Source organism: Coenobita brevimanus, chromosome 24, assembly GCF_032717465.1.
Source record: "Coenobita brevimanus isolate Jiangsu-jjx chromosome 24, ASM3271746v2, whole genome shotgun sequence".
NCBI lineage: Eukaryota > Metazoa > Arthropoda > Malacostraca > Decapoda > Coenobitidae > Coenobita > Coenobita brevimanus.
The window spans coordinates 12,169,767-12,197,151 of record NC_136977.1 but is presented as its reverse complement, the minus strand read 5'-3'; the positions used below and the strand labels follow the sequence as shown (position 1 = coordinate 12,197,151).

General features: G+C 41.2%; 1 protein-coding gene across 2 annotated transcripts in view; it reads left to right on the top strand.

Annotated features, from left to right (window-relative positions):
- The window catches only part of LOC145393489 (uncharacterized), a 434,047-nt gene that overhangs the window by 390,286 nt on the left and 16,376 nt on the right, over positions 1-27,385 (top strand). For both annotated transcript variants that reach the window (XM_080267608.1, XM_080267609.1), the window contains exons 8-13: positions 2,827-2,913; positions 7,580-7,736; positions 9,257-9,410; positions 18,653-18,779; positions 19,383-19,553; positions 24,055-24,137. In XM_080267608.1, the coding sequence (XP_080123734.1) occupies positions 2,827-2,913; positions 7,580-7,736; positions 9,257-9,410; positions 18,653-18,779; positions 19,383-19,553; positions 24,055-24,137 (779 nt within the window). The remainder of the gene's footprint in view (positions 1-2,826; positions 2,914-7,579; positions 7,737-9,256; positions 9,411-18,652; positions 18,780-19,382; positions 19,554-24,054; positions 24,138-27,385) is intronic.

Genomic DNA, 27,385 nt, shown 5'->3' with positions numbered 1-27,385 from the left:
TTGCTTCTTTTTCGGTAAGTCCGTCAGTTCGCACTAAATGTCGATGTCCTTCTTCCAACTCTCATAGGCAGAATCATTTTCAAGTTTTGGAGGCCACTTAGTTGAGCACGATGCCATTATGCTCGAACTAGTCTCTGCTGCCAGTATTAGGATGCGAAACAACCGAACTCACTGGCCTCACACTTCCAAATGAGCAGGCTCTGCCTGCATACCGCAAGACCCTTCCGATGACGTCACCACTCGGAACGTAACAAGTGTGTGCACACACACACTAACAGCAGTATGCACTAACACATTATTGTGTACAGAATTTCCTTGATGGAATTATGCTCAGTTGAATGGAAATTTTCCATTAAACAGGGCAAAAATGCCGGGAAAAAAAAAATTATCTCGGGCTTCTGCTACATTGAAGTTTATTTAATTGAGTATCTACAGTGCAGTCACTACTCATTTTACGATGAAGTTACGTCAGGTCATACCTTATCGTATACCGATTTTATTGTAAATTGGGAGATTGAAACACATTATAAAAGGGGGGTTACTTCAACTCGACTTCCCAAAGTCACCTAACCAAGACTGAACCATAAATGACAACCCACCTTCATGCCTTCCTGTGTTGGTCCAAGTCGTCCCCCCCGAGGCTGGGGGACAGCCCGTCCTTACAGGCACTAGTGGTCAGCCTCTGAGTCAGACAGGAACAGGTTAGGGGGAGGGGAATCTGGCCCATACCTGCACCAACCTTAGCACTGGGGCTCATACCTGCACCAACCATAGCACTGGAGCCTACACTGGCACTGACCTTACCACTGGGCACACAAATCCACAGTACTGTACAGTAATTCACCAAAAGAAACACTATCACACCAGTACAGGTAGAGTTACTCACGTACAGTAAATTGTTGCAACAACAATACAGTAATCACACTTGCGTAAAGTTGGCCTGGTGCTACACTATGTCTACTGTAGTACGATGTTTGGCTGAGAGGTGATGATAACAAGGGGACATACATGAACAAGTTGAAAAGACAGGGCTTTGAAGGGGTGGCGGGACCTGAACCATAACAATGCACTGCACGCCGGGGGCGCCATCTTGCCTGAGACAAGCGACAGGCACATGCAAGGTGAGTCGCTTTCCGATGGCAAAATCGTTATAGCAGGAAATTTATCATAAATCGCATTTTGGGGTGGAACTTTTCTATTATCGTTGTAGCAAATTATCGTAAACCGAATCAGTGTAAAACGAGTACTGACTATATATCTTTTATAGTGGGTGGGGGCACTCACTGTCCACTCACTCGATGTAGTGCTGCTCTCGGGTGACTGCCCTTTCCTTTCTTCCTTTCTTCTTTCCTTCCTTCCTCTTCTGTCTTTCTTTCCTTCATTCTTGCCTCTTCCTTCTGTCTACGGGTGACTCTGCACTGAATGACAGGCTAAATGGTTTCCTGTACACCAGGAAATCATCTACAGTAAAAGTCCTCTCATTCGGCATCTGGTCTTATGGTATTTCCAATCTTTTGGCGGTTTTCATAAACAGTCCCATTATGAAAGTTCTCTGCTCTTCCGGCACGTATGCTGAGCCGATTGGAACCCATGACAGGGTCACCTACTCGCCACTGGTACCCATGCACCCATAGTTGCCAATTTAGTGCTGTTGATGCTAGATCTAGCCCTTTTTCATAATAATTTAGTGCTTCGTAATAATTTAGCACCAATAATTATTATATTTTCTTACATATCTAGCGCATTTTGAAGTTCAGTTTAGCACAAAAATTTGAACAGTTCACCAATAGCATAGAACATTTTAAAGCTGAGCTTAGCACTTGAAGATTTCTGCTTGCCAACACTGCATGTGCCATCATCCGTCATGACTCGTGAGTGTCTGGCTTTGTGAGTGGGACCCTTCAAAAGTTTGGAAACTTTGTCGTGCTATTTTACGGTGTACATAATGTAAATACACCTAGGTTAAGGTGTATTGTATTAAATACATTAAATATAAGTTGCTTAATTAATATTTCGTTTGTAGGGTTGACCAGTAATTCTTGCTAGACACTGTGATTGCTCTGAGGTGACCGACCATGATTACTAGAAACGTTTTAGCAGGTTTTCCCTGTCATTCGGCAGTTTCTGCCCTTTCGGCACCTGCTTGGTCCTGAAGATCCCGAATGAGAGAACTTTTGCTGTACTACACGGGTGGTAACCATATAACCAAATTATGGCATCTGGTGGGTTCGTGGGTAATTAAGGCATTCTGACTGGATTGAGCCTGTGCAGTTTATATCCAAGGGGTGGTTGGGGTTTATTGCACATGAAATGTCACTCAGGGGTGAGGGAGGCTGGTCATGCTCGTCTTAAATGTCGGGACCAACTTGCCCAACCCCGGGCTCCTATGCCCCTCATGGGGCAACATGGGATAAAAATGATGATGATGATGTCTCTTACAGTACTTTACCTGATGGTGGGTATAAGTAGGGGGTAATTTATGTGGGGTAGGTTGGTAAGAAGATGTAAAAATGAGTTCCGGAAAGTTGCCAGAACACATTGTACCATTATACCTGCAAACATGTTGTTTTTAGTGACGTGAGTTTTAGTAGCACGGTCCGCGTTACTCAGTGATTGAGTAAAAAATGAACCTCAGACATCAAATCATTAACCAGTATGATAATTTAGGTAATCCCTTGCAAAATTGTAACAATCTTAAATTGTTTATTGTGCTACATCCTAATTTTATAATAAATTTATTATCATATAAATAGCTGGCTTTGTAGTTGCCTTTTTCCAGTGTACATTGTGTGATGGTAAATGTTACATAATCTCATTCTTTTGCAGGTGATAGCTAGAATATACTACTGTGTAAATAGATCTTGGTCTGGAAGAATAACACTACCAGAATTGAGGAGATCAAACTTACTGCAGGTTAGTGTTAATATAGATAAGTTTAATCTTCACACTAGTATTAATAGTAAATGGTTATGGATCCATGTTTTGCTGTTGTCATGTATTTTGTTGATACATGTAGTCATATTTATGTAGCCAGTATGCACCTTGAATGTGTATTTCATTAAGGAAACTCAGTTGGATGAGTACTGTTGTCTAATGCATTTTTCATTAAATTGTGTTTACAGCAATAGATGCTGTAAAATGAACTCTTTCTGTACACACACTACTGAATGGTACAGTACTGTAGGTCGATATTTCCCTAGTAGTGTCTTTGTCACCTCAAGTGTTAATACATTACACTGAATTATCCTCTGTAAGTTAAGTTGGAGCCTTCAGTGGTTGGGTCAGTAGCTTATGCATCTACCAGTACTTCTAATCTGATTTCAGTCCTGCTTGGGTGTTCTTTATGAGTGCAGTAGTATGATTTTTTTTGTATTCTCACACATCTGCACCATGTCAAGGTTCCTGTGATGATATACTGTGGAATATCCTAAACTGCGGTCTTATGAGACTAGGCACAGACCGTGATTTGAGAATTTCGCTAGGTAGAAATAACTAATCTTATGGGGAAAATAACTTGTGAGTCTGTCATCTCGGAAAAGTTGCCCCCCTTACCCCCAGACCTACATGAAACTGGTCAAAACCCACATCAGACTGGTCACCAGTGAACACTGACAACCTGGTAAAGTAATTAGTAAAGCATATTTAATGGGAATGGTAATGGTAGTGCTTTGGTGGACATCTGTGCTGGTAAGGGGTTGGCAATAGCCAACACCTACTTTCGTCATAAGATGATCCACCGGTATACATGGAGAGTAATGAGGAGGATGGATGGTGAACTTGTTGAACGAAAGGCAATGATAGACTACGTGTGTGTGGATGAGCGAATGAGAAGACAAGTGTTGGATGCAAGGGTGTGGAGAGGGTGGGGGAATGGAGTCTCAGCCAAGGTAGAGCTGCAAAGAAAGTGGTTGAGGAGACGAAGGGGAAGACAGGAGGAAGCAGCTCCTGTGAGAAGAGTGGAGAAATTGCAAGATAGTGAGAAAAGGACAGAGTATAAGAGCATAGTGGAAGAAAGATTGGGAAGGTATGAGCTAGAGCAGATGGAAGGGGTGGAAGACATATGTAAGATATTCACGGAAGAGATAAGCGCAGCGTGTGAGGCGGTTTGTGGAGTGAGGAGGAGATGCAAGAGTGTGCAAGGGACAGCATGGTGGAATGATGAGGTGAAACGAGCTGTGGAACAAAAGAAGAAGGCATATGGTGAATGGTTGGCGAGTAGAGGTAGGGGAGAAGATGAGAGAGAGAAGAGAGAGGTATATGTGAGCAGGAGAAGGGAGGTTAAGAGACTGGTGAAGAAGAGTAAGAAGAAAGTGGATGAAGAGTTTGGGAGGAATCTGAGTGTGAAATGGAGGGAGAGTAAGAAATTGTTTTGGAAGGAGATAAAGAAAGTAAGGCAGTGTGAAAGGGGAAATGGTAGGGGAGTGAAAGATAGGAATGTTGGTGGAGAAGAGAGAGAAATTGAGGAGATGGAAGGAGCACTTTGAGGATTTGTTGAATGTAGAGAGTGAGAGCAGTGTGAGTATAAGTGGTTGGGGAATGGCTGGGAGAAGAAGAGATGAGAGGAGGGAGGAAGAGATCAGTAGGTCGGAAGTAGTGGAAGCGATGAAGAAGATTAAGCTGGGAAAGGCCCGGGAATTGATGGAGTGTGTGGTGAAATGCTTAGGTATGGGGGTGAGATTGTTGTGGAGTGGATATGGAAGTTGTGTAGATTGGCTTGGGAAGAGGGAAGGGTTCCAGAGGACTGGAAATCAGGTATAATTGTTCCTCTGTACAAAGGAAAAGGGGAGAGAGAAGTATGTGGTAACCATAGGGGTATTTGCCTTCTTAGTGTGACTGGTAAAATATATGGTAGAATACTCATTGATAGGGTTAGGCATATGACAGAGGAGCTAGTTGGAGAAGAACAAGGGGGATTTAGGAAGGGAAAAGGGTGTGTAGATCAGATATTTGTTCTAAGATGTTTAGTGGAGAAGTATCTAGAGAAGGGAAGGAAAGTGTATGCTGCCTTCATGGACTTGGAGAAAGCTTATGACAGAATAGATAGGCAAGGTATGTGGAAGGTATTAAGAATATATGGAGTGGAGGGGAAATTGTTGAGTGCTGTGAAGAGTATGTACGAGGGAGCTAGGGCTACGGTGCGAGTGGATGGTGAGCTGAGTGAGTTCTTTGATCTCAGTGTGGGACTGAAACAGGGGTGTGTGATGTCTCCATGGCTGTTTAATATATATATGGATGGGGTTGTAAAGGAGGTGCAAGGTAGGGCAGTGGATGCGGGGGTGGCCCTAATGAATGAGGGTGAGATTTGGAAGCTTCCGGTGTTGCTGTTTGCTGATGATACAGTATTGTTGAGTGAAGATGAATGGGAGTTGCAAGGTTTGGTGAATGAATTTGGGACAGTGTGTAGGAGGAGGAAGCTGAAAGTTAATGTAAACAAAAGTAAAGTTATGGTGTTTGAGAGGAATGAAGTCACAGAGTGTGCAGTGAGGTTGGATGGTGAGGATATGGAGAATGTGAGTGCATTCAAGTACTTGGGTAGTGTGATGAGTAAGGATGGAACTTTGGGGGATGAAGTACGTGAAAGGGTACAGCAGGGAAGAAAGGTTGTTGGTACACTGAAAGCAGTGATGAGAAATAGGGAGGTGAGTATGGAAGTTAAGAAGTCACTGCATGATGGTATTGTGATCCCTACCCTGACGTATGGAAGCGAGGCGTGGACCTTGCAAGAGGGGAACAAGTCAAGAGTGAGAGCAGTGGAAATGAGTTACTTGAGAGGAGCATGTGGAGTGACGTGGAGGGACAGGTTGACGAATGAAGAAGTGAAGGAACGTTGTGGGGTAGATGTGGATGTGGTTGAAAAGATTAGGAGAAATACACTGAGGTGGTTTGGACATGTGGAGAGAATGGAGAATGAAAGACTGACTAAGAGGGTGTATGTAGGTGAGGTGGAGGGAGGGAGAGGGAGGGGTAGACCGAGGATGAGGTGGAGGGATGGAGTTGAGAGGTATATGAGGGAGGGGGGGGTGAGTTGGGGGGAGGGGAGTCAAATGGTGGGTGACAGAGTGACTTGGAGGCGTTTTGTCTGCGGCCACCCTTTGCGGGATTAGGGCGTCGGGCTATAGATAGATAGATAGATATTTAATGGAAATGAACAATATTGTAAGATACTTACCTGACTCTGACTGGTGACATTGCTTAAATGGACAGAGGAGGGGGGAAGAGTTCAGGACTATCCGGCCGTGATCCTATTAGGCCGAAGACATTTAGGCTGTACCTAACCTGGCCTAACCTATATTTTGGCCATAAGGCAATTTGGCTATCTGCCACTTTAGGGCACTACGGCCAAACTGGTTTACGGCCAAAATGACCAGGACACGGGGGGCGTGGTTCCAAGGCTTGAGGTGGACTACAGCCTCTCAGCACAAAGTAAGTGTGCTGTTGTCTAATGCTGCTGCCTCTGTGCCACTTCCTCCTCATCAACCTCCCTCAGGAACCCCTCAGAATTCAGTGTGCAGGCAACACAAGCAGTGTTGTCATCGCCCTCGGCTGCCTCCATGTCATCATAAGAGTTGTTAATTCACTTAGCCTACCAAACGGGCGCGTCTTTCCATATTTTCTATTGAAATGGATCTTTCACAGGTTGCTTATTATTCCTGGAATACCACAGCTACTGGGCATTTTTATAAACTTACCTCTGAAAGCTGTAAATGAGGATTTAGAATGTGTGATGCACTGACATGTCCAGTCAGAGTGGTGGTTAGTAGACAATGCAGCCAGTTGGAGAGATTGTTTGTAAACAGTGCTGATGGCAACCTGCCAGCTTCTTTGAATAGCCCAATTTTGTTTTTCCCTTCACTCACTTCTTGTAGTCATAATTCTGCAGTTCACTATCTGTGTTATATATGTACCAGAATTACTTAACTTGAGATCATGAGTTTGTTGTTACAGGTGGAATTGCCATGCCCGTCTAGTGAAGAATTACGCAGTGTGAGCAATTCTTTACCAGATGGGTGCATCCTTTCCCTGTTTTCTATTGAAATGAGTCTTTCACAGGTTACACTTTATTATTCTTGGATTACCACAGCTACTGGGCATTTTTATAAACATACCTCTGAAAGCTATAAAAGAGGATTTACAATGCGTGATAAACTGATGCATGCAGTCGGCGTGGTGGTTGGTAAACAACTGATATTGCAAACTGTTACATGATGTTGCCGCATATCATGAATTTGCTGTTTAGAAATGCGTGATTTAGGAGATTCCACTGTATATACATTCTTTCATTCACAAAAACAGTTATTTCGAGTATAATTTCCACATGCATTTCTCATCTTACACTCCAAAAGTGTTCCACCTCAGTACTCATGTAGGAAGCATTGGGTGGGGACAGGTCACTTCTCCAGTGACAGAAACTGTTGCTCCTTAGCCTCATGGATCAGTTCCCCATCAAGATCCATAAAACATAGCATTAACATGTATGGTAGAGCTGCCTGCCCATGTCAGGTGTATGCAAGCAGGTTGCCACGATACCTGCACACAAAAGTTAAGTGAATTTAATTAAATCAAATTATGGCATTATCAGGTAATTAGCTACCTTGAGGAGGAGGAAGACATCAACCAGATAACAGACTACTTCAGCTACGAGCACTTCTATGTCATCTATTGCAAGTTCTGGGAGCTTGACACTGACCACGACCTTTTTATCGACAAGCATGACCTTGCCAAGCACAACGAGCGAGGTCAGTATATATGCAGTGTACTGTATATATATATATATATATATGATATAAAGTAGTTAGTTTGTATTTTATCTTAACTGTGAATTTGAATTATAACTGGAGCTTTCTTCTTATCAAATTAACCTCTTCTGATGGGTATCTCTTAAGCTAAGTAAACTGTCTGTCAGTAGCAAGAGTATAATTTAAAGAGAAATCATCATACTTAGGCGTTAGTGTTCCATTGAGATAATGGAATTGTTCTTTATATCATACATTTTGTATCAGAAGTGAGTGATGGATCTTAACACTTGAGAGAGGACAGGATTGTAAATTATAAATCATTCTTTCATTCAAATGTCACCTTAGTTGATCAGGGTGTAATTTGGCCATGTATTGCTGCTTTCCATGATAGTTTTTTTTTTTTCTCCCCCCATAATTTGGTTTAAAAACTAACTCATCATTTGCTGAATTCAGATTAACTACTTACGCTGTTCTATGATGTGGAACCTATTGTATTCTCCCTGTTAACTGGGTTGAGAGATGCAAATCCGGTATCCATCCAGGAACCAAACTTCCACACACTTCCCCAAACCTCACCGTGGTGAGGTGGTGCCCACCGCAAGGAAAAATTGGATCTCTGTATGGGATGGCCATGCAGGGGCAATTGGTTGCCTGTGGTTGATGGGTCTGCTCAACCTTGTAAAAACGAACTTACTGAGATTTACTATAAGAGTTTATCATCATCGTCATCATCATGACCTTTTTTCCCACAGAAGTAGTGGATGAGGTAGTAGCCATAAAACAAGAATAGGGAAAGCATGAAACAGGGAAAACTATCAACAGCATGCAAAGTGAAGTAGGACAGATACTCAGTAGTATATCGTTAAAGCCCCTGTAAACCATTCCCCTATCCATTATCCAATTCTTTTTTCCCCCATCAAGGCTGAGCTACTCAGTCCTGACATTGAAGGTGAGGGTGGCCAACCTCACTCATCCCTGAATGGCATTATGTGAGCAGTAAACTCATACCATTCCTTGGATATTAACCTTTACAGGCTCGATCCAGTTAGAGCATCTTAACCCGATAGCTTCTAGTCTTTGGTTCATTCTTTGTCCATCCATTCATCATCCAATCCTATGTTGCTACATGAGGAGTGTAGGAGCCTGGGGCTAGGCAAATTGGTCCTGACATTTAAGATGGGAGTGACGAGCCTCACTCATCCCTGAGTGGCATTACATGACCAGTAAACCCCAACCATCCCTTGGATATAAACCTGCATAGGCTCAATCCAATTGGAGTGCCTTAATTACCCACCAAACCACCGGGTGCCATAACTTGGTTAAATGGTTACCACCCAATGCAGTGAATGGTTTCCTAGTGTAATGGAAACCATTTGACTTGTCACTGTACTTCATTCTTTGTTGCATAGAAAAAAAATGGCACCATTTGGTTACATGGTTACTACCCAACAGAGTAAATAATTTCTGGTTTGTCACAGTGATTGTGGAGCTCTTGCTAAAATCAAGTTTTGATCCAACAGCTCTGTCATGGCGGATGATTGAGAGAATATTCAGCGGTGCAGTAACACGAGGGCGGCTTCAGAAACAGGACCGTATGGGATACCAAGAGTTTGTTTGGTTCCTCATCTCTGAGGAGGACAAACGGCACCCCACTGCAATAGAATATTGGTTCAGGTATCTAACAGTTTTATTTATCACTTGCTTCTGTTTTATAAGGAATAACCTTATTTTGTGGTATATGAGACATTGCACTTTGTAAGACACCCCAGTTTTGGAAGAGCAAATCTAAGAAAAAAATTTTGATCCCAACCAACACCCACTACAACGTTTGCTTGATACAGTCAGTCACACATGTGCACACTCACTAGTTCATCCTAATCCATGCTGGCATTGAGGACTTCCAGTTACATTCACCAGCAGACACCAGTCAGCAGCAGTGTCAGTGTGTAAACACAAGAGTTGTGGCTGCCCTTGAAGTTTTTCCTAAAGCCTCTGAGTAAACACTCAAGTGCATTTTATTTTTCACAATTTATGAACAGTTTTAGTTAGTTTGAGCAACTGTTTTATTGTTTATTCTTCCCATGAAAGGCAGTTTATAGGATAACTACCTGTATATGTGGCAGTTTTGAATATAGTCAGAGCTAACTCCAGTCTGACCTCATGACATTCACCATTGAAGACATATGGGGGCTTTTCAATGCATTTTTTTGGGGGGAAACAGTGTGCTTTATATACTGTAAAATATATTTTCATCCTCTTTTTTAGTTTGTTGACGTTCTTTATCCCCATCACTCTCTTGTCTACTATACCGTAAAACCGCCTAACTTCGGACTTGAATTCAACTTTGGACGTTTGAGGAAAAAATGTAATGAACTAAAATAATGGGAATATGGCTTTGTATTTTGAAAACCAAAAATACAGGCAGTTAGGTGAAGCATTGAAGTATATCATATTAAAACCACATGAACCTGACATGAATAGAAGTACTGTATGTGAAAAAAAAAAATTGCAAAATTGGTTGAAAAAACTAATGCTTTTTTGTTCCCCTGAAAACATTGTCTGTGCAGAAATTTAGGACGTAGATTTGTTAACCAAAATAGGCAAGATTTTAAAGAACATTTATTATAGATGACATGCACCAAAGGAATTTACAAAATGTTGTCACATAATTCTCTGAGAATGAAAACAATAATTTCACCTCACATTTTTGTTTTTACAGGCTAACCTCGGACACTAGGTTAAAGTAACGTTCTTAAAGGTTCTTAAAGCATGTAAAGTGGACATGCCACACCTTTGTTAATCCCATAGTTGATGACTTTAGTGATGTAGATAGAGAAGACATCATTAAAGTTTTATCAGAGCCTACACTTGACAGTAAGAGTAGAATGATCTTTGATGTTGATGTCAATCTCTGGCCTAAATAAATCTCTATAACAATAACGTACAGTATAGCTTTAACAGTAAAGCCAAAGCTCAAGGTTTAAGTTTTGAATAGCTTAAATATGGTATACCTCTTTGAAATGATATTACTATAACTGTAATGCTCATTATTTTGATGTGAAGGAGTGCAAAGAAATTCTTTTTTAGTTATTTTTCATTACCTGGTAGCCCAATATAATAGGCTTAGTCACAGGGTTTAAGTTGCAGTACTGGTAATTTTCTTGTGGCCAGTAATGAAATATACCACTACGTTTATATCTGAAATGTGATATATACAGTATATTACCTAGTATTGTAATGTCAGTAAGTTCAAAGGAATAGTTTTATAGTTTCTTTTTATTACCTAGTATCGGGTACGGTAGCCTAACATTATAAGCCTAGTCACAGGGTTTCAGTTTAGGAAATTTCCTAATAGTCAGTAGTGTACACTGATGTGTTCTCATGTGTTTCATCTCCTAGTTGAAGTTTTTGTGTGAATATGGTTAGCATAAAAAACATTAGTAAGGCAACTACTTGTGAAGTTTTGCAAGAAAAATTTTCATTTCATTAATTTTTTTTCCAGTATATGGGATGGGTTTCTTGGGGTGTTTGGGGTCAGGAAAAGTTTGTGGACCTGTGTGATTGTTTTCATATGAAAATCACCTGACTGCAATGTGATTCAGTTCCTAATTGAGTGCTTTCAATTGTAGGGGTAGAAAGCAGAATATTTTTGTACTCGGTCTGTTACTGTACTGGTCAATGTAGCGTATCACCAAGGAAGGGTGGGAGCCTGAAGAGCTGTAGTCTAGTGGAGTCTGGGTGCTAGAAGACCTCTCTCACTCTCACTACTGGAGCACTGAACCACACTCCGTCGCGACAGACAAAAGACTGATTCAAATACGATGTATGGGGTAATGCCCAGGCCAGCCAGAAGAAGGCGTGGCCAACGGTTGAGGCAAGCAGGGACGAACAATATAGAAACAATAATATCGCTCAGTAGGGCACTTAATGACTTGCCTTAGAACGGTCACTTTTGAAACAGTGACGAATGTTTTGAAAAAAAGTATACCCTCGAAATGGAGAGAGAAACGGTTAACTGAACGATACACGTGATACAGTGAGTTTTCCACTAAAGTTCGTGGTTTCTCACAAAAGGAAAATGTTGCGAATTTGATTCATGACATCCAGTATACAGAACATCATGCTTAACTTCCTGCTTTCAGCCTTCGATTCTTTTTTCATTTTTTTCCCCTCTCTGTTCCCACACACCCAATTATTAGTATGAATCTTTAATGGGTTTCAATAAGTCTATTAAGTTGCCAAACAGTGTCAGGGTAACAACATGCCGTCACACAGAATTAGGCAAAACAGTGACCAAATTATTCAGTAAAAGTCATTTTGATGTTTCTGCTTTCCATATCCAATATCCTGGTACTGACAGTAATTATCGATATCAGTTCGGTATTGGGAAAAAAATGCAAATATCAGCGATATATCGGTTTGATGAATCGTATCAGGTACAGCAATAGAGTAAGAAGAGAGTGGATGAGGAATTCGAGTCTAAAGGGGAGAGAATGCAAGAAAATGTTCAGGTGGGAGGTAAAAAGAGTTAGACAAGGTGATAAATAAAGTAGTAGGAGAGTGAAAGATGAAAATGGTAGATTCCTAGTGGAGAAGAAAGAAAAATTAAGCAGATGGAGAGAACACTTTAAAGAATTATTAAATACAGAGAATGAAAGTAATGTGAGTATAAGGGGCTGGGGAATGGCTGGGAGAAGGAGGGAGATGAGAAGGCAGGAAGAGATCAGTAGGATGGAAGTAGTGGAAGCAATGAAGAAAGTCAAAATGGGGAAAGCCCAGTGAATTAATGGAGTGTGTGGTGAAATGATGAAGCACAGGGGTGAGATAGTAGCAGAATGCCTACGGAAGATGTAGAGAATGGCCTGGGAGGAGGGTAGAGTCCCGGAGGATTTGAAGTCAGGTGTAATTATTCCCCTGTACAAAGGAAAAAAGGAAAAAGAAATGTGCGGTAATCATAGGGGCACTTTTCTTAGTGTAAAAAGACAAGTATATGGTAGGATACTTATTGACAGAGTTAGGGAAATAAGATAGGAATTAGTCGGAGAAGAAGAGGGAGGTTTTAGGAAGGGAAGCTCATATGTTCATCATAAGGTCTTTAGTGGAAAAGTTTCTAGAGATGGGAAGAAGTTATATGTGACCTTCATGGATTTGGAGAAAGCATATGATAGAGTGGACAGGAATTTGGAAAATATGAAGAACATATGGAGTAAATGGGTAGTTGCTGAATGCTGTAAAGAGTATGTATGAGGGTGCTAAGGCTACAGTTCGTGTGGATGGTGAACTGCGTGAATTTTTCAATCTGAATGTTGGACTGAAACTGGGATGTGTCATGTCTCCATGGTTGGTCATGAACTGCGTGAATTTTTCAGTCTGAATGTTGGATTGAAACTGGGATGTGTCATGTCTCCATGGTTGGTCAGTCTGTCTATGGATGGAGTCATAAAAGAGATGCAGTGTAGGGTAGTGGATGCTGGAGCAGCCCTAATGAAAGAGGGCAGCATTTGGAAATGTCTTGTTTTGTTGTTTGCAGATGATACTGTATTGTTAAGTAAAAATGAAGGGGAATCGCAGGGTTTGGTGAATGAGTTTGGGAGTGTGTGTAAGAAACTGAATCTAAAGGTGAATCAAGGGAAGAGTAAAGTTGTGATCTTAGAGAGAAATGCACAGTGAGGCTGTATGGTGAGGAAATGGAAAATGTGAGTGCATTTAAGCACTTGGGTAGTGTGATGAATAAGGATGGAAGTTCAGAGGATGAAGTGCATGAAGGAGTACAACAGGGTAGAAAGGTTGCTGGTTCTCTGAAAACAGTGATAGGAAATGGGGACGTGAGCATGGAAGTAATAAAGTCATTGCATGATAGTATTGTGATACCAACTCTAACATATGGAAGCCAAGCTTGGACCTTGTTGAAAGAACACAAATCAAGAGTGAGAGCAGTAGAAATGAGTTTTTTGAGAGGAGCATGTGGAGTTACATTGACAGAGTCTGACAAATGAGGAATGAAGGAGCATTGTGGTGTGAATGTGGATGTGATAGAAAGCTATAGGAGAAATACATTGTGGTGGTTTGGCCACTTGGAGAGGATGGAGAGCGAGAGACTAACAAGGAGAGTTTATGTGAATGAGGTGGAGGGGGGGAGAGGGAGGGGCAGACTGAGGATGAGATGGAGGGATGGAGTGGAGAGGTATATGAGAGAGGGGGAAGTGAGTTGGAGAGGGGGCAGCAAAATGGCAGGGGACAGAGTGACATGGAGGCTGTTTGTTTGTGGCCACAAGGTGTCTTGCTGTAGGTGGGTAGAAATAGGTAGATGGAGAATTTGTTACCATTATTTATTTATATGAAAAAGGGCTAGGCTTAGACTTAATGTATTCTTATTTCATTACTGTTAACTCAAGACAAATTAATTTACTAACTGACACCATTTGTAGTCTTCTCAACATTGTTTTTACACGTAACATTTTAGTAAAGTTGTGCCTGAAAGCAGGAAGAAGTAGTAGTAGTTGTTCCCTAGGCAGTCTGGCCAAACAGCCCCGAGTCCCTTAGGAAGGCCATGGCCGAGACAGGGCTTTCCCACAGAGCTCTCAAAGAGTGTATGTTGTGTTGTTGGCGTAGGTGATTGTGTGCAGTGCAGTCTTCCATAATGTGCGTAATAGTATGGGGTGCAGTGTTGCATCCTGGACAGGCATCAGCAACGGAGTCATCCAGCCTCTTCTGGTAGCTTAAGAGGGCTGGATGGTGCCCACATCTCAGCCTGGCCAGGTGGAACCCTGTCCTCACGAGAAAGATAGGATTCAGAAGGGTGGATGTCAGGAGGCCGTGCATGCAGCTGTGTGTTGTCTTTAAGTGACTGAATGGAGCGGCGAGTGATCTGAGTGTGGATATGCTTCTGGAAGCTGGTCTGAGGTGGGCGAGGGGGTAGAGGTGACAGTATTTGTGTATGGTATTGTGTGCTGGGTGTTGTTTTGATGTTCCTTGGTGTGGGTGGATGTGCTGCCATGCACTGTAGTGGATGTTGTGGGTTTGTGGAGGCGCAGCAAGAAACTGGGTGCCTCTCATGTCTAGGTGATCCTTGACTTTGAGGACTTTGGTTTCTTGGTGTAGGTGGTCTGTGGGTGTAGTAGCTGTGCAGCCTGTGATTATTTTTAGGGCCTTGTTCTGTATGGTCTGTAGAGTGTTGTAGTGTGTTTTGGTGAGGTTAGAAGCCCAGGCAGGGCTTGCATAATTCATCACTGAACGTATGTATTGTTTGTATACTGTGGTGGTGGTTTCTTTGTTGTATCCGAATGTTGTATGGGCAAGTGACCTCAAAGCATTGAGTCTTGGTGTTATTTTATTTTTAATGTTTGTGATGTGTTGTTTAAATGACATTGATGTATTGCATGTTACACCAAGGATTTTCGGTGTGTGTGTGTGTGGTAGGGGAGTGTTGTTTATGGTGAGGTGTGGGATGTGACTGTTCTGCTGTCCAGTTTGTGAGAAGAGTCACTGTAGATTTGGCTGGGGCTATTTTGAGCCTGTTTGTGGTGAACCATTCGTGTAGTGTGCTGAGGTAAGGTTGAATGATGTGTGCTGCTGTGTTTGCGTTTTGGTGCATACATGTAAGTGTTATATCATCTGCATAGGAAGCTATGTGTATCTGTGGGGTGTGGGTACATCGTGCATGTTTAGGTTAAAGAGTGTAGGGGACAAAACAGATCCTTGCGGGATGCCGTTCGTGAAGTTTCTGATGTTAGAAGACTGACCGGCAAATGTTACGTGTGCACATCTGCCTGCTAAGTAGTTTGCCAGCCATCTTTTTGTGTTATTGTGCATGTTTGTGTTGAGTATTTTGTTTGTGAGGTTGTGGCGGGGGATGGCATCAAAAGCTTTGCTAATGTCTAGTGTGACTAAGAGTGTTCTGTGTGATGGCCTAGCTGAATTCATGCCATCGAAAACTCTCTGCGTAAGGTCTGTAAGAAGGGTGTTTGTGGAGTGTAGTGACCTAAAGCCATGTTGTGACTGGGCTAGGGGAATGTGAGGTGTGATTAGTTGTAGTACCAGTCGTTCAGTGACTTTAGAGGGGGTGCAGAGGAGTGTGATGGGGCGATGTGAGGAGGGTAACGTGGGGTCTTTGTTGGGTTTAGGGATAGTGATGATATTGCCATGCTTCCAGATGTTGGGTATTATGTTGTGTGAGTAGCTGTAGTTGGATATGTTGGTGAGTGCTTGTATGCCTTGTGGTCCTAGGTGTTTAAGGTGAATGTTACTTATGTTGTCTGGTCCACAGGCAGATGAGTGCTTGAGATTGTTAATGATGTGCTTCGTCTGGTTGTAAGTGAAAGGTGCGTAGTCTGGGTCTGTGGGGAACTGTCTCTTATGTTGGATGATACGTCGGTCTTCGGGATGGGGATTTAGATGGCTGACTTGTGAAAAGCGACTGATGAGAGTGTTTGCAGGAAGAAGTAATCTCATTCACTTTAATCTAGACTAAAGCAAGCTTGAACCATTGAAAACCAAACCCCACTGTTTACCAAATGGTTTACTCTGATCAGTTCATAGCTCATATTCTGTAGATCACTGACAGCAAGTCATTTACAAGTACAGTAAAACTTCACAATAACAGACGAATTGGGGCCCAAGCCACTCTGATAAAAGTGACATCCAGACTTCCCCCTGCTAACCTGGACTTTTTCCGATATATCAGATATTAGTCCAGATCACACCAATGGTTTTTAAACTGTTTTCACTACCATTGCATTACTGTAATGTATTATACATTCACTACAGTAATCAAATGGTATAATAGATGAATAATACTGTACTGTACACTAATAAACATGTCTCTTATTTACCTTATTGTGGTGAACATAGCTGGAGTGGTCAGGCAGTCTGGACTGCCTCTGGCTCTATTGGACATTTTCTAATATACGGTAATCCCTCCAAGACCCGACGTAATAGAGCCAAAGGCATGTCCGGAACTTGGATTTGTCCGGGACTTGGGATTATGCCTCCTGGACAGGTGCTTATGGACCCTAACCCAGCCTAACTCTGAAAACCACCTAAATAACTCCCTACTGGACATGCACAGCACCTATTTAAGACCCTATTCACACAAATAAGGGAGAGAAAGCATGAAATAAATGAAAAGGAACCAGAGAATGAGGAATTAGAAGTGAGTATGGAAAATATTTAGCAGTGTACAGGGTACTTACAACACGTCCGTGACTGTTACAGTGATTAACCCGCCTCTCCTAAGGCTCTGACAGAGGCAAAAATGCTCTTGAAGCATGTACAGTAATCCAGTGTTGTGCTGCATGTAATCCTCTGCACTGTGAATTATAATTGTTTAACACTGCACATTCTGTTCTTGTGCCATACCAATTGCAACATGCCAGTTTGCACTCTGCACTTAATCCTTTGCACTCTGAATTATAATTTCTTAACACTGCACAACACTGTAAATTCCCATGTGGTCTAGTGGTGAGGTATTGCAGTTTATTCACAATTTATTCTTAAAAACAAGCATGTGAGGAAACCATTGCCATGAGCGTCCAGTCACGACGGTAATTAGTTGGGAACTGGGGAGGGGAGGATGCAGGGGGGCCCTCTACTACATGCGAAAACACAGCTATACGGAGCCGTGCGCCAAGTTCAAAGTACGGTTGAAAACATGTTGGATTTTTTTTCCCCCTCATTTTTTGGCCCTTTTTGGTTTTCGAAGGCCTGAGCCCAAAGTATCCAGGACTTGGGCGTCCGGGTCTTACAGGGATTACTGTATAAGAATTTAGTCTGGTAGCTCCTTGAATTCCAATAATAGCGAATTCTGGTCTATTGAAGGCTTTTATATCGAGGGTTTACTGTATATCACTTCATTCCAGTTTTCTTTATTTTGTACAGTATATGCATTTTGCCCTCCTGGATGCTCATGCCTCATCCTTTCAGTAATAATGTTTAGGATCATTTGACTGGGTCTGTGTTACATGACAGGGGCAGTCCACTTATGTCTTTCATCAGTTTTGATGCATAGCACATTTTGTAATTTCTGTGCCAAGTAGTGTAGAGATAGTTCTCTGATATAACCATCTCCTTTTGTGAGGTACCCTGGAAATAGCAAAGTGATGGAGATGATGATTATGATGACCATCATTAGTTTTATTGTGAATAAAAGTTGTGTTTTTGTGTATCAACTGTATTGCAGTTTTTATTTAACCTATACACAGCTGGCTGCTTATATCAATAGATGTCCCCAGGTTGGCAAAAATTGGTGTTGGGATTAGTGGCTAAATGGGTATATTTTGGCCCAAGAAACATGAAAAACATATCTGAACAGTTTTCGAGGCTTCCACGCTGTATACATGGTCGTGTGACCTTGGCAGCCAGCCACTTCTGTCTGTATGAGACGACCCCAGGTTGGCAAATTCAACATTTGGTTCATTGTTTAAAAAGGTGTTTTTTGGCCTAAGAAATAAGGGGGGGGGGAAGTCATGTACATACTAGTTAGGAGTTACTGCGCCGTTTAGATGGTCACATAACCTCGGCAACCAAGCTCAGCCGAGAGAGTGGTGATACGTTGTCTTGTGATGTTGCTACTAGGCACTCTTTTCACTCGTGTTGTACTGCACTTTAATGAGTGTTTTTTCGCATAAATGGCTTTATATCATAAATGTTATAAATTGGATAACATACATGTTTGGCAACAATAAATATTTGGTGAAAGTGGTACTGAAGCCTTGGTCTACTGGGGATGTAGATGCCTCAGGTGGGAGAGCAGAAGTTGTCACTTATCAGTTTCTGATGTTTACACTTCTGACTTACACAAAATGACAGGAGGATCAGAAGGCAGACATACAAGGTTGACACTGTATTGTTGCATCAGCCACCATGTTGTATCTGTGAGGTTGACACTCTGTGAGATAACCTTCACTTGTATCCCACAGGTGTATGGACTTGGATGGGGATGGGTACTTATCTATGTATGAGCTAGAGTACTTTTATGAGGAACAGCTGCAGCGGATGGAGGCACTTGGTATAGAGACATTGCCCTTCCATGACTGTCTTTGTCAGGTAAGTTGACACAGGAATACCCAATGCCATAGTTCTGTCAAGTTTTGCAGATCTGGTTAACTAACACCCATACTCACAGCCTTCAAACAATTTGTTGCTTTGCACAGTTTATAAGCAAACACCTTAGCAGTATTACCTTCAAAATGCAGACATCCTATTACCATATAACATGAACATACTTTGAAGTCTTAAAATATTAAAGTGCATGTTGTTTTACTGTATTTATATGCCTTGAGCATGGAGAAGAGACATAACAAGCAGTACACACAGCAAGTAAGTAGCTTGTCTTAATGACACTGTGTTTTTATTGAATACTTCTTTGTTGATGTTAACGTTAGTTCTTAGAGATATAGTTGTGAAATGTTAACCATTATGAATTCTAAATAATTGTGTAGTGTATTATGTACTCTTAACATAATTGCCATATAATACCCTGTGTATAAGGGTATAGTCTTTAACAGTGCTTCCTGTATTAGATCAAGAAAACTGTGCTTTGTTAAAATAATTATGGTGATTGTTGAAGGTGAATCAGTTGTGTAATACAGTGTATTGTATTATTAAGTGAACATTCATCTTACGCTAATAAATGTAATGGTGGTTTAGATGCTGGACATGGTACGGCCACAAGAAGGGGACAAGATCTCTCTAAGGGACTTGAAGAAGTGTCGAATGACACCCATCTTCTTTGACACCTTCTTCAACCTTGAAAAATACCTTGACCATGAACAGCGGGATCCATTCGCATCACACCGTGCTGAGGATGATGGCCCAGAGGTAGGCAGATATAGTTCGTCTACCCTAATATGGCAGAGATTCTCCTTTGTTTGCTTCTTATTTCTTGTAGCTCATTGGCAGAATATGACAATACAGTACTACATTTGACATCCCTTCCATACCATTCTTAGTGACAAGAATTATATTATTGTAGGATATAGAAGGGGCAGAATGAAATAGACTGAGGTGCTATGCAGGGCAGGAGATAGACAGACTGGAGAAACAGGCTGTGCAAGGCAATGGGAATGCGTATGGTGGGGTATCTTTCAGTCAGAATATTAGTTTCATTAACACCTTGCACCTAAAGTTTTCTGTACGTTTGTGTGACGTGATGAGAGAAAATGCCGTGAGGGCAGCCAGGACACACACACAAAGGAAAACATTCTCATGGATTTTATTTGCCACAGAAATTGGTTATATTGGTGTAAAATGTATACCATCATTTTCGCTGATGTTTATACTATACGACAAGCTGATAAAAACACACAAAACTGATGAGTAAAAGGAATGTGAAAGTACCAAAATGCAGTGAGAATAATGTGTTTCCACAGTGAAAATAACTTCCCAATACCCTGCTGCAATATTTTGCCAGCACCATGCAAGAGCTAAGCATATGTCTATATGCAGAATTTCACAGGCTTTCATGTGGTGTCTTTGTAATTTTAATATGGCCAGTAGTTTTCAAGTAAATTGACAAAAATTGTGCACTCACAGCCCTTCCCCTACCGAAAGCCGAGAGAAAGCCGACTGTTTGAGAGTGTTGGCCTTGAAATAGACACCCACCCCTGTGACACAGCAAATATTAATGCATTTCATGCTAAAACTTAATTTTTGGTGAATATTTTTGTCCAGAATTGCCTAATCGGCATCCCTTCAGACTATCACTGTTAAGTGCATCATAGTGCATCGTCGGTTCCTCTTCAGCCTAACACCATTTTGACTCGTTTTGGGTCATTGTGTGTGAGGGGGTTAAGAGGAAGGTTATCTGTTTAGAAGCAAAAATTTTGCATTGCTGGAGGCAGAATTTGGCATATAAGCAAGGGCATACTGTACAGGCATACCCTGGTTTAACGATCTAACTGGTTAGGTAAAACTCCATCGTTAGGCAGGGTATCGTATATCGGGGTAGTTTTAACATGTATTTCAGTGTGGACCATTTACCAGCCTTGGGTTTCTCCCCAAACCAAGTCCAAAACTCACCCAGATGAACCCAAAAACAGGTTTCAGGGCAATCTAAATGGCCTAACAGCAGTCAAGAAAGCTAACTTAAGCCTAACACCTGTAAGTAACTAACTGAAACCAACCAGTCAGATCTGAATATCGTCAAATATATGTCAGGAAAAAATCAAGCTTAGTAAACTGTACCCCAAAATGACAATGTTCACCCCACCTATGACTAAAACACATTAACTGAAGTCTAAAAACAATTTATAAATCAACCTAAACATACAATTTTAGTGTAAAATATCATTAAAATCGGTAAGAAAAATCAAAACCCATCGTTAAACCGGGGTTTGACCATCGTTAGGTGGGGTATGGTGCAATTTCTACCCCCATCGTTAAGCCGGGGTATCGTATATCGAGGTATTACTGTACAGTACACCCTCATTATCGACGGGGGTTAGGTACCTAAGATACCCGTCGATGCCTAAAACCGTCGATACCGATTTTCGTCTGATCAGGTACCCTTTGTTTATATATTTTAGTATCCCTTCAATCACTCGTATGTAATATGCAGTTTAGTTTTAGTGTTTCTTAGAAATAAATTAGTTAGGCAATTGAAAAACTGAATATCATAATAAAACTACTTATATTAAGTAAAGAATTATGGAAAAAATAGCATAATCTCTGATGTTGATGCATAGTGGTCGTACACTGGACCTCAACTTGTAATGGCTGCTGTATCATCACTTCTCTCTCCACTTACACCTCACTCCATCTAAAAATAAAAGACGAAACCAGCAGTTGTAGCCATCAATACGTTTACATAACCGAGTGTGTAAAAAAAAAAAAAAATGAAAGCAGCAGTGGTGGTCATTCATATGTTCTAATAACTGAGAGTGTGAGGCAAGTGTTACGTTAGATCAGCTGTTCGCACCGATCTTCACAACACATGCGTGGTGCTGCTAGCTCATACCAGAGAGACCACACTCTCCTATTTACTTTCATTCTCAAGAGCTTCCTTTCATTCTTGATATTCCATTTCTCCCAGACCTAAATTTTCACGACTGTATGGCAGTTTATGCTATCAAAGATGAATCTTAGCCTAGCTTTCGCTAGGATCTTCTTTTAGGAAAATTCAACTCTCCTTATGTTCGTATATTTCATATTTAATCTCCTTAACTTTTGCAAGAATTATCCTTTATTGACAAAAAATCCAACTCGTCTTTAACATTATAACAAATGATACAGGAGCATGGGTTTTATCATATGTCCTGCTGCATTACCACACAACAGCACAGACACACGATCTTTTGCTGCTTTAAAGCCCGGCGCACTTTTCTCCTCCTTCGAAATGTACGTTCTTTTAGGCATATCCTTCCACCACAGGCCTGTTTCGTCCGCATTGAACACTTGTTCAGGCCTGTACCCTTTCTCCCTTATAAGTTCAGCAAAGTCACGTGGGTACGATTCTCCTGCTATCTGATCTGCTGAAGCTGCTTCACCAGTCATTCTAATGTTATGTAGGCCATACCTTTTCTTAAAATTCTCAAACCAGCCCTTGCTGGCTGCAAATTTCTTTTGCCTAGAAGCACCAACATTACTAGGCCTATCACCATCGTCATTACTTTCATCACCATCATCACTATTTTCTCCTGCCTCACTTTCATCACCATTATCTTCACCAACACCACTGCTTTCACCAGCAAACCGAGCATAGAGTTGTTTTGCTTTGTTTCTGATGAACTGGGAGTCTAGCGGCACGTGTCGACGGTTTAAGTCCTCAATCCAAATATTCAGTGCCTTTTCCATTTTCACCAAGGCATCATCTCTCACATGCAGCATTACTTTAGCCGATCCTGGTGTGCACGAAGCCAGAGCATCTTTAATGTCTTTTTCTCTCCGTTTTATGCCACGAACACTGGACTCATTCATGCCATACTCGCGACCAACCGCTGCATAGCTCATTCCACTTCTAAGTTTTTGTAATATTTCGTTCTTTACTTCCAAGGTAAGTACTTTCCTTGCTCTCTTAGCTGCCTTATTTCCAGTTGGAGTGTTACAAGGGCGCTTTGGAGCCATGATGATCGCAAAAGCACGATAGATGTGGCCGAATACGATATGAGAACAACAGACAAACGTGTACTGATACTGTTGTTTATTGGGTCGGCGGGAACATGCCGCAAGCAGCCAGAGACACCTGGCGGGATGGCGCGCAAACTTGCTTGGAGGTGCCAATACAATTCTTTATTGTTTTATTTTTTTAATAATAATAATTTAACTCCCAGCAGAAAAAAAAAAACGTCGATAATCAAATCCGTCAATAAAAAAAACGTCGATAATGAGGGTGTACTGTACTTGAATAATCAGGTATTTATGTAAGGAAAACCAACAGTATAATATTGCTTAATGCAAAAACCTAGAGCCAGTGACGCTAAATTCAGTCAGGTGTATGTGAAGTGCATATAGAAGCTTGCATGATTGTGTGGCCCATTTCACTGGGCATACTATTGATACAGTAGTTCTCCCTCTGTTGTACTTACTTTCTCCTTTTCTCTAGATCTTACCTCACCCCATCTTGAGGTGGGAAAAAAGGGTCAGGATGATGATGATTCTTTCATTTCCCTTAAACTCCATTGTCACAATTCCTTATGATATGTTTCATACATTGATCAGTGTGTACGACTTACATAGGTAGAATGACTTTTGTAGAGTGAATCATATAGTCCTTGTGGTAGGTGGTGGCAACCATCATCTACTCACTTGATGTTGTGCTGTCTTCTCCTCCTTTAACCATTATCATTGTGTATCTGCCCTCCCCATTCCCTACTTCTCTTTCCTTCCTGTAACTTATTCTTACTCTTCTTTCCACTTCAGCTAGCTCTACACCGAGTGACAAATGTCCTGTTTTCCTGTAACCCAGGAAACCATTTACAACGCAGGGTGGTAAACGTATAACCAGGTCACAGGGTCAAGTAGAACCTACTACAGTATCTCTGTTTACTGGGTGGAGATGCTAATGCGGCATCCACCCAGAAATCAAACCTCCAGACTTTTCTCCATTCCTCACTGTGGCGAGGCACTGTCATCCATAAGGGAACACTGGTTCACCACATAGTATGGCCCTGCAAGAGCAGTTGCTTGCCAGTGATTGATTGGTCTACTTGACCAGGCAGACTGGAGTTGATCAACAACAACAAGCAGTCCTCATTATAAAGAAGAGGTGTGATCCAATGTCAAAAACACAAATTGTAATAAGGGCCTGAGGTAGCTTGAACATCCACATTATATTTGATGGCAAGTTCAGATATATATCATAAATTTTTGTCTTTTGTTACAGGTTAGCGACTGGGATCGGTATGCAGCAGAGGAGTACGAACTGTTGGTGGCAGAAGAAGGGGGAGCCGACCACCAGGATGATATGTAAGCCACCTTTGTTTACTTCATCCATTTCTCTTTTACTTACTATTATATTTCACCCTCTTGTTACTCATTGGTTCATTCCCTTTTTTTAAGTACAGTACTTACAAATCACCTTACTGTACCTCATCTTTTTTTTTTTTTTTTTAATACTGATCCATTTTCATTCTAACATCTGTAATTCACCCTTATTTACCATAACTTCCATCCTTCATCCAATCCTGTCACCCTGTAGAGGAGCATAGGAACCCGGGGTAAGGCAAGTTAGTCCTGACATTTAAGGTGAGAGTGACTTCATTGTCATCTTAAATTCAGTCACACTCACTTTAACTTCCTCTTTTGATTTTTTTTTTCCCACTTGTACTCATTTTTAATCACATGCAAGTTACCTTTGTTTATCTTATTTCATTGTTTTTGTTTTCCCTACCTTACCTCTTGTTTCATTATTTTTTTTTTTTTTTTTTTTTTTTTTTTTTTTTTCACACTTGCACTAATGAAATGTCTTGTATCATTGCCATCTTGCACTCATGTCACTGACTTGTATCATTGCCATCTTTCCTGGTTTTCTCTTTTCTGATGCTGGTGTTTCACTGTATCATCTCTTTTGGCCAGCTCATGCTGCCTTTATTGTTATTTGCATTTTCTTGCTTGGTTTCTTTCTTTTGATCTTTCTTTCTTGTTTAATTGTGGGAAACATTTCTACCCTTCAGAATTAACCAACTCCAACCAAACTTGGACACAATGACCAGCCTCTGACCTAGTTGTGTCCTCAAGGTTTTGGTTGCTGGGCAACTATTCGTTGCCTAGCAATGGCAGAAAAACCGCTTTTTTCGTACTTTTCACATTCTGTGCTATAGAAGCATTTCTAATGGGCATAGAAAGCTCTGACTTCTTTAGGCATAATCTTGAGGCCATTCCCTATTGGAAGTATGCCATCCATTTTTCTCTCTTTCCTTTAGTTTTGAGTGTTAACCCTGCGAAGATTGGCCTCAGAGTCCCTAGCAACCAGTACCGGTTTTCAAAAATGCCCCCCTAGTTCCCTAGCAGCTTGATGGAATTGAATGAAACTTTGCATGCCAGTAGACACTGAAGTACTACAGCTTACTGTTGTACACCTATGTGCTACATTGGCCAGGTTAGGGGTCAAAGGTCATCAGATGCAAAAACGGTGAAAATAGCTAAAATCACAACCATGCTCACGCGAAATGCCAAGGCTATGAATATTTTTAAGCCAGGGCCATGATTCTTGGGTGGAATGTTGCACTGAAGTACCTCCAGACAAAAATGACGTTTAGTGTCGAAACTCATTTCCAGTTGCTGGAAGCACCACCTAGAAGTTGTACCTCTGGTGGGCCATTCCGCGAATTTGAAGTTCCTTAGATCCAGTGGATGGATGGAATTGAATGAAAATTTGCATGCTTATAGACATTAATGAGTACTACAAGTGTGCTTCGTACATGCATGACCTATATCCACTAGGTCAGAGGTCAAAGGCCATCAAGTGTAGAAAATATGAATAGTGCGAAAATTACAACCTTGCTCATGCCAAATGCTAAGACTCTGAAGATTATTAAATCAGGGCCATGATTCTTGGGTGGAATGTTGCACTGGAATACCTCCATGGCTTCTATTGTCGAAACTCACTTCCGGTTGCTGGCCATGCCATCAATACTTTGTACCTCAGGTGGGCCATTCTGCAAATTTCAAGTCCTCTAGCTCCACAGTGGGTGGATGGAATCGAATGAAACTTTGCACGCCTATAGACGTTAATGAGTACTACAAGTGTGCTTCATACATGCATGACCTATATCCACCAGGTTAGGGTTCAGAGGTAATCAAGTGCAAAAAGTATGAAAATCGCGACTATGCTTACACGAAATGCCAAGGCTGCAAAGCTTACTGACCTAGGGCCTTGAATCTGGATGGAATATTATCCAGGAGTACCCATTTGCAGGAAAGAATTTTGGTCCCGAAACTTACCTTTGGTCGCTGGCAGCGCTGTCTACAAGCTGGGTTGAGAGTGGTTATAAAATCATTTTTCATACTGAAACTCGCATCTAGTTGCTGACAAATCTTGGTCCACTAAGAGCTGGCCATCATTTCTTACTGGCTTGTTTCATTTACTGTATAGTAGATCTTCCATTATTGCAGTCATAAATCATCCTCATTTTCATATTTTATCTTCATGTCACTCTGGACAGAAGTTTACCCATATGCACTGTATGGATATACCATTGGTTGAGAAGCTGTGACAGTTTTAGTCAGACTTGGAATGTATTCAGATATGAGTTTCCATTATGTGGGAATAATCCTTCAATGTGACCAACTCATGGTGTTATAAAATCAACGCTGGATTTTGGCTTACAGTCATCCCCACTTGGACCAGATTTCATTGACTTTCATGTTCCAGTTAGAGTTTACATGGACCTATCAGCATATTTTGACATTTATTACTGAAAACTCCTGCTGCATTAAGGATGTGACTTGCAATGGTTAGTCCTTGAACTCAGAATTCTGAATTATCCCGGGCTCTGTTTACAGTGATAACACTGTAAAATAAACAGGTTGGTATCCTGAAGTGTATGCCCTGAATGTAGCTCCTCTGATGCTGTTCATTGCGGAAAATTCATCTGTATGGGATATGTTGGAAAATCATGACCATGCCTGAAGTGGTCAATTATTGCTACTTCCTGGACAGATATTTACATTTTCAGTAAGTTTTAAGTACAGTATATACCTAGCAATATGGACTGAATAATTTTCAATTTAAAGTAAACTTACATTTATCAAGTTGTAACAACTTACTCCATCAAGAAGGTTGTACAGTGCAGTTTCCAAAATCCAAATTCCAGATTTCCAAAAATATTGTACCAGTTTTCTAAGAGAATTTTGAAAGACTCAGTTTATGGAAGAAAATTTTTGAAAGAATGTATTTATTACTAGAAAAACTCCAGGTTTACTTTCCAGGGTCACCACTAGGTTTAAAAGGTGTTGCAGTAGTCTACAGTCAATCAAGCTAGCTTAACTAAGTTTGACGTACAAAACTAATTTCCCCACTTTTTGTTCTGTGATACTGCCTTTGCACACAAAAAATTAACAATGTTCAGTGTCAGATTTTCATGCCATAACTTTCAAAACCATGATTGCGAGATAATAAAGTATAGCATAGCTACAGTGATTACTGAAGGGTATGCCAAACAGGTGGCTGTCTGTATCTACATTTGAGAGTAATGACTGACTTCCAGTTTTCA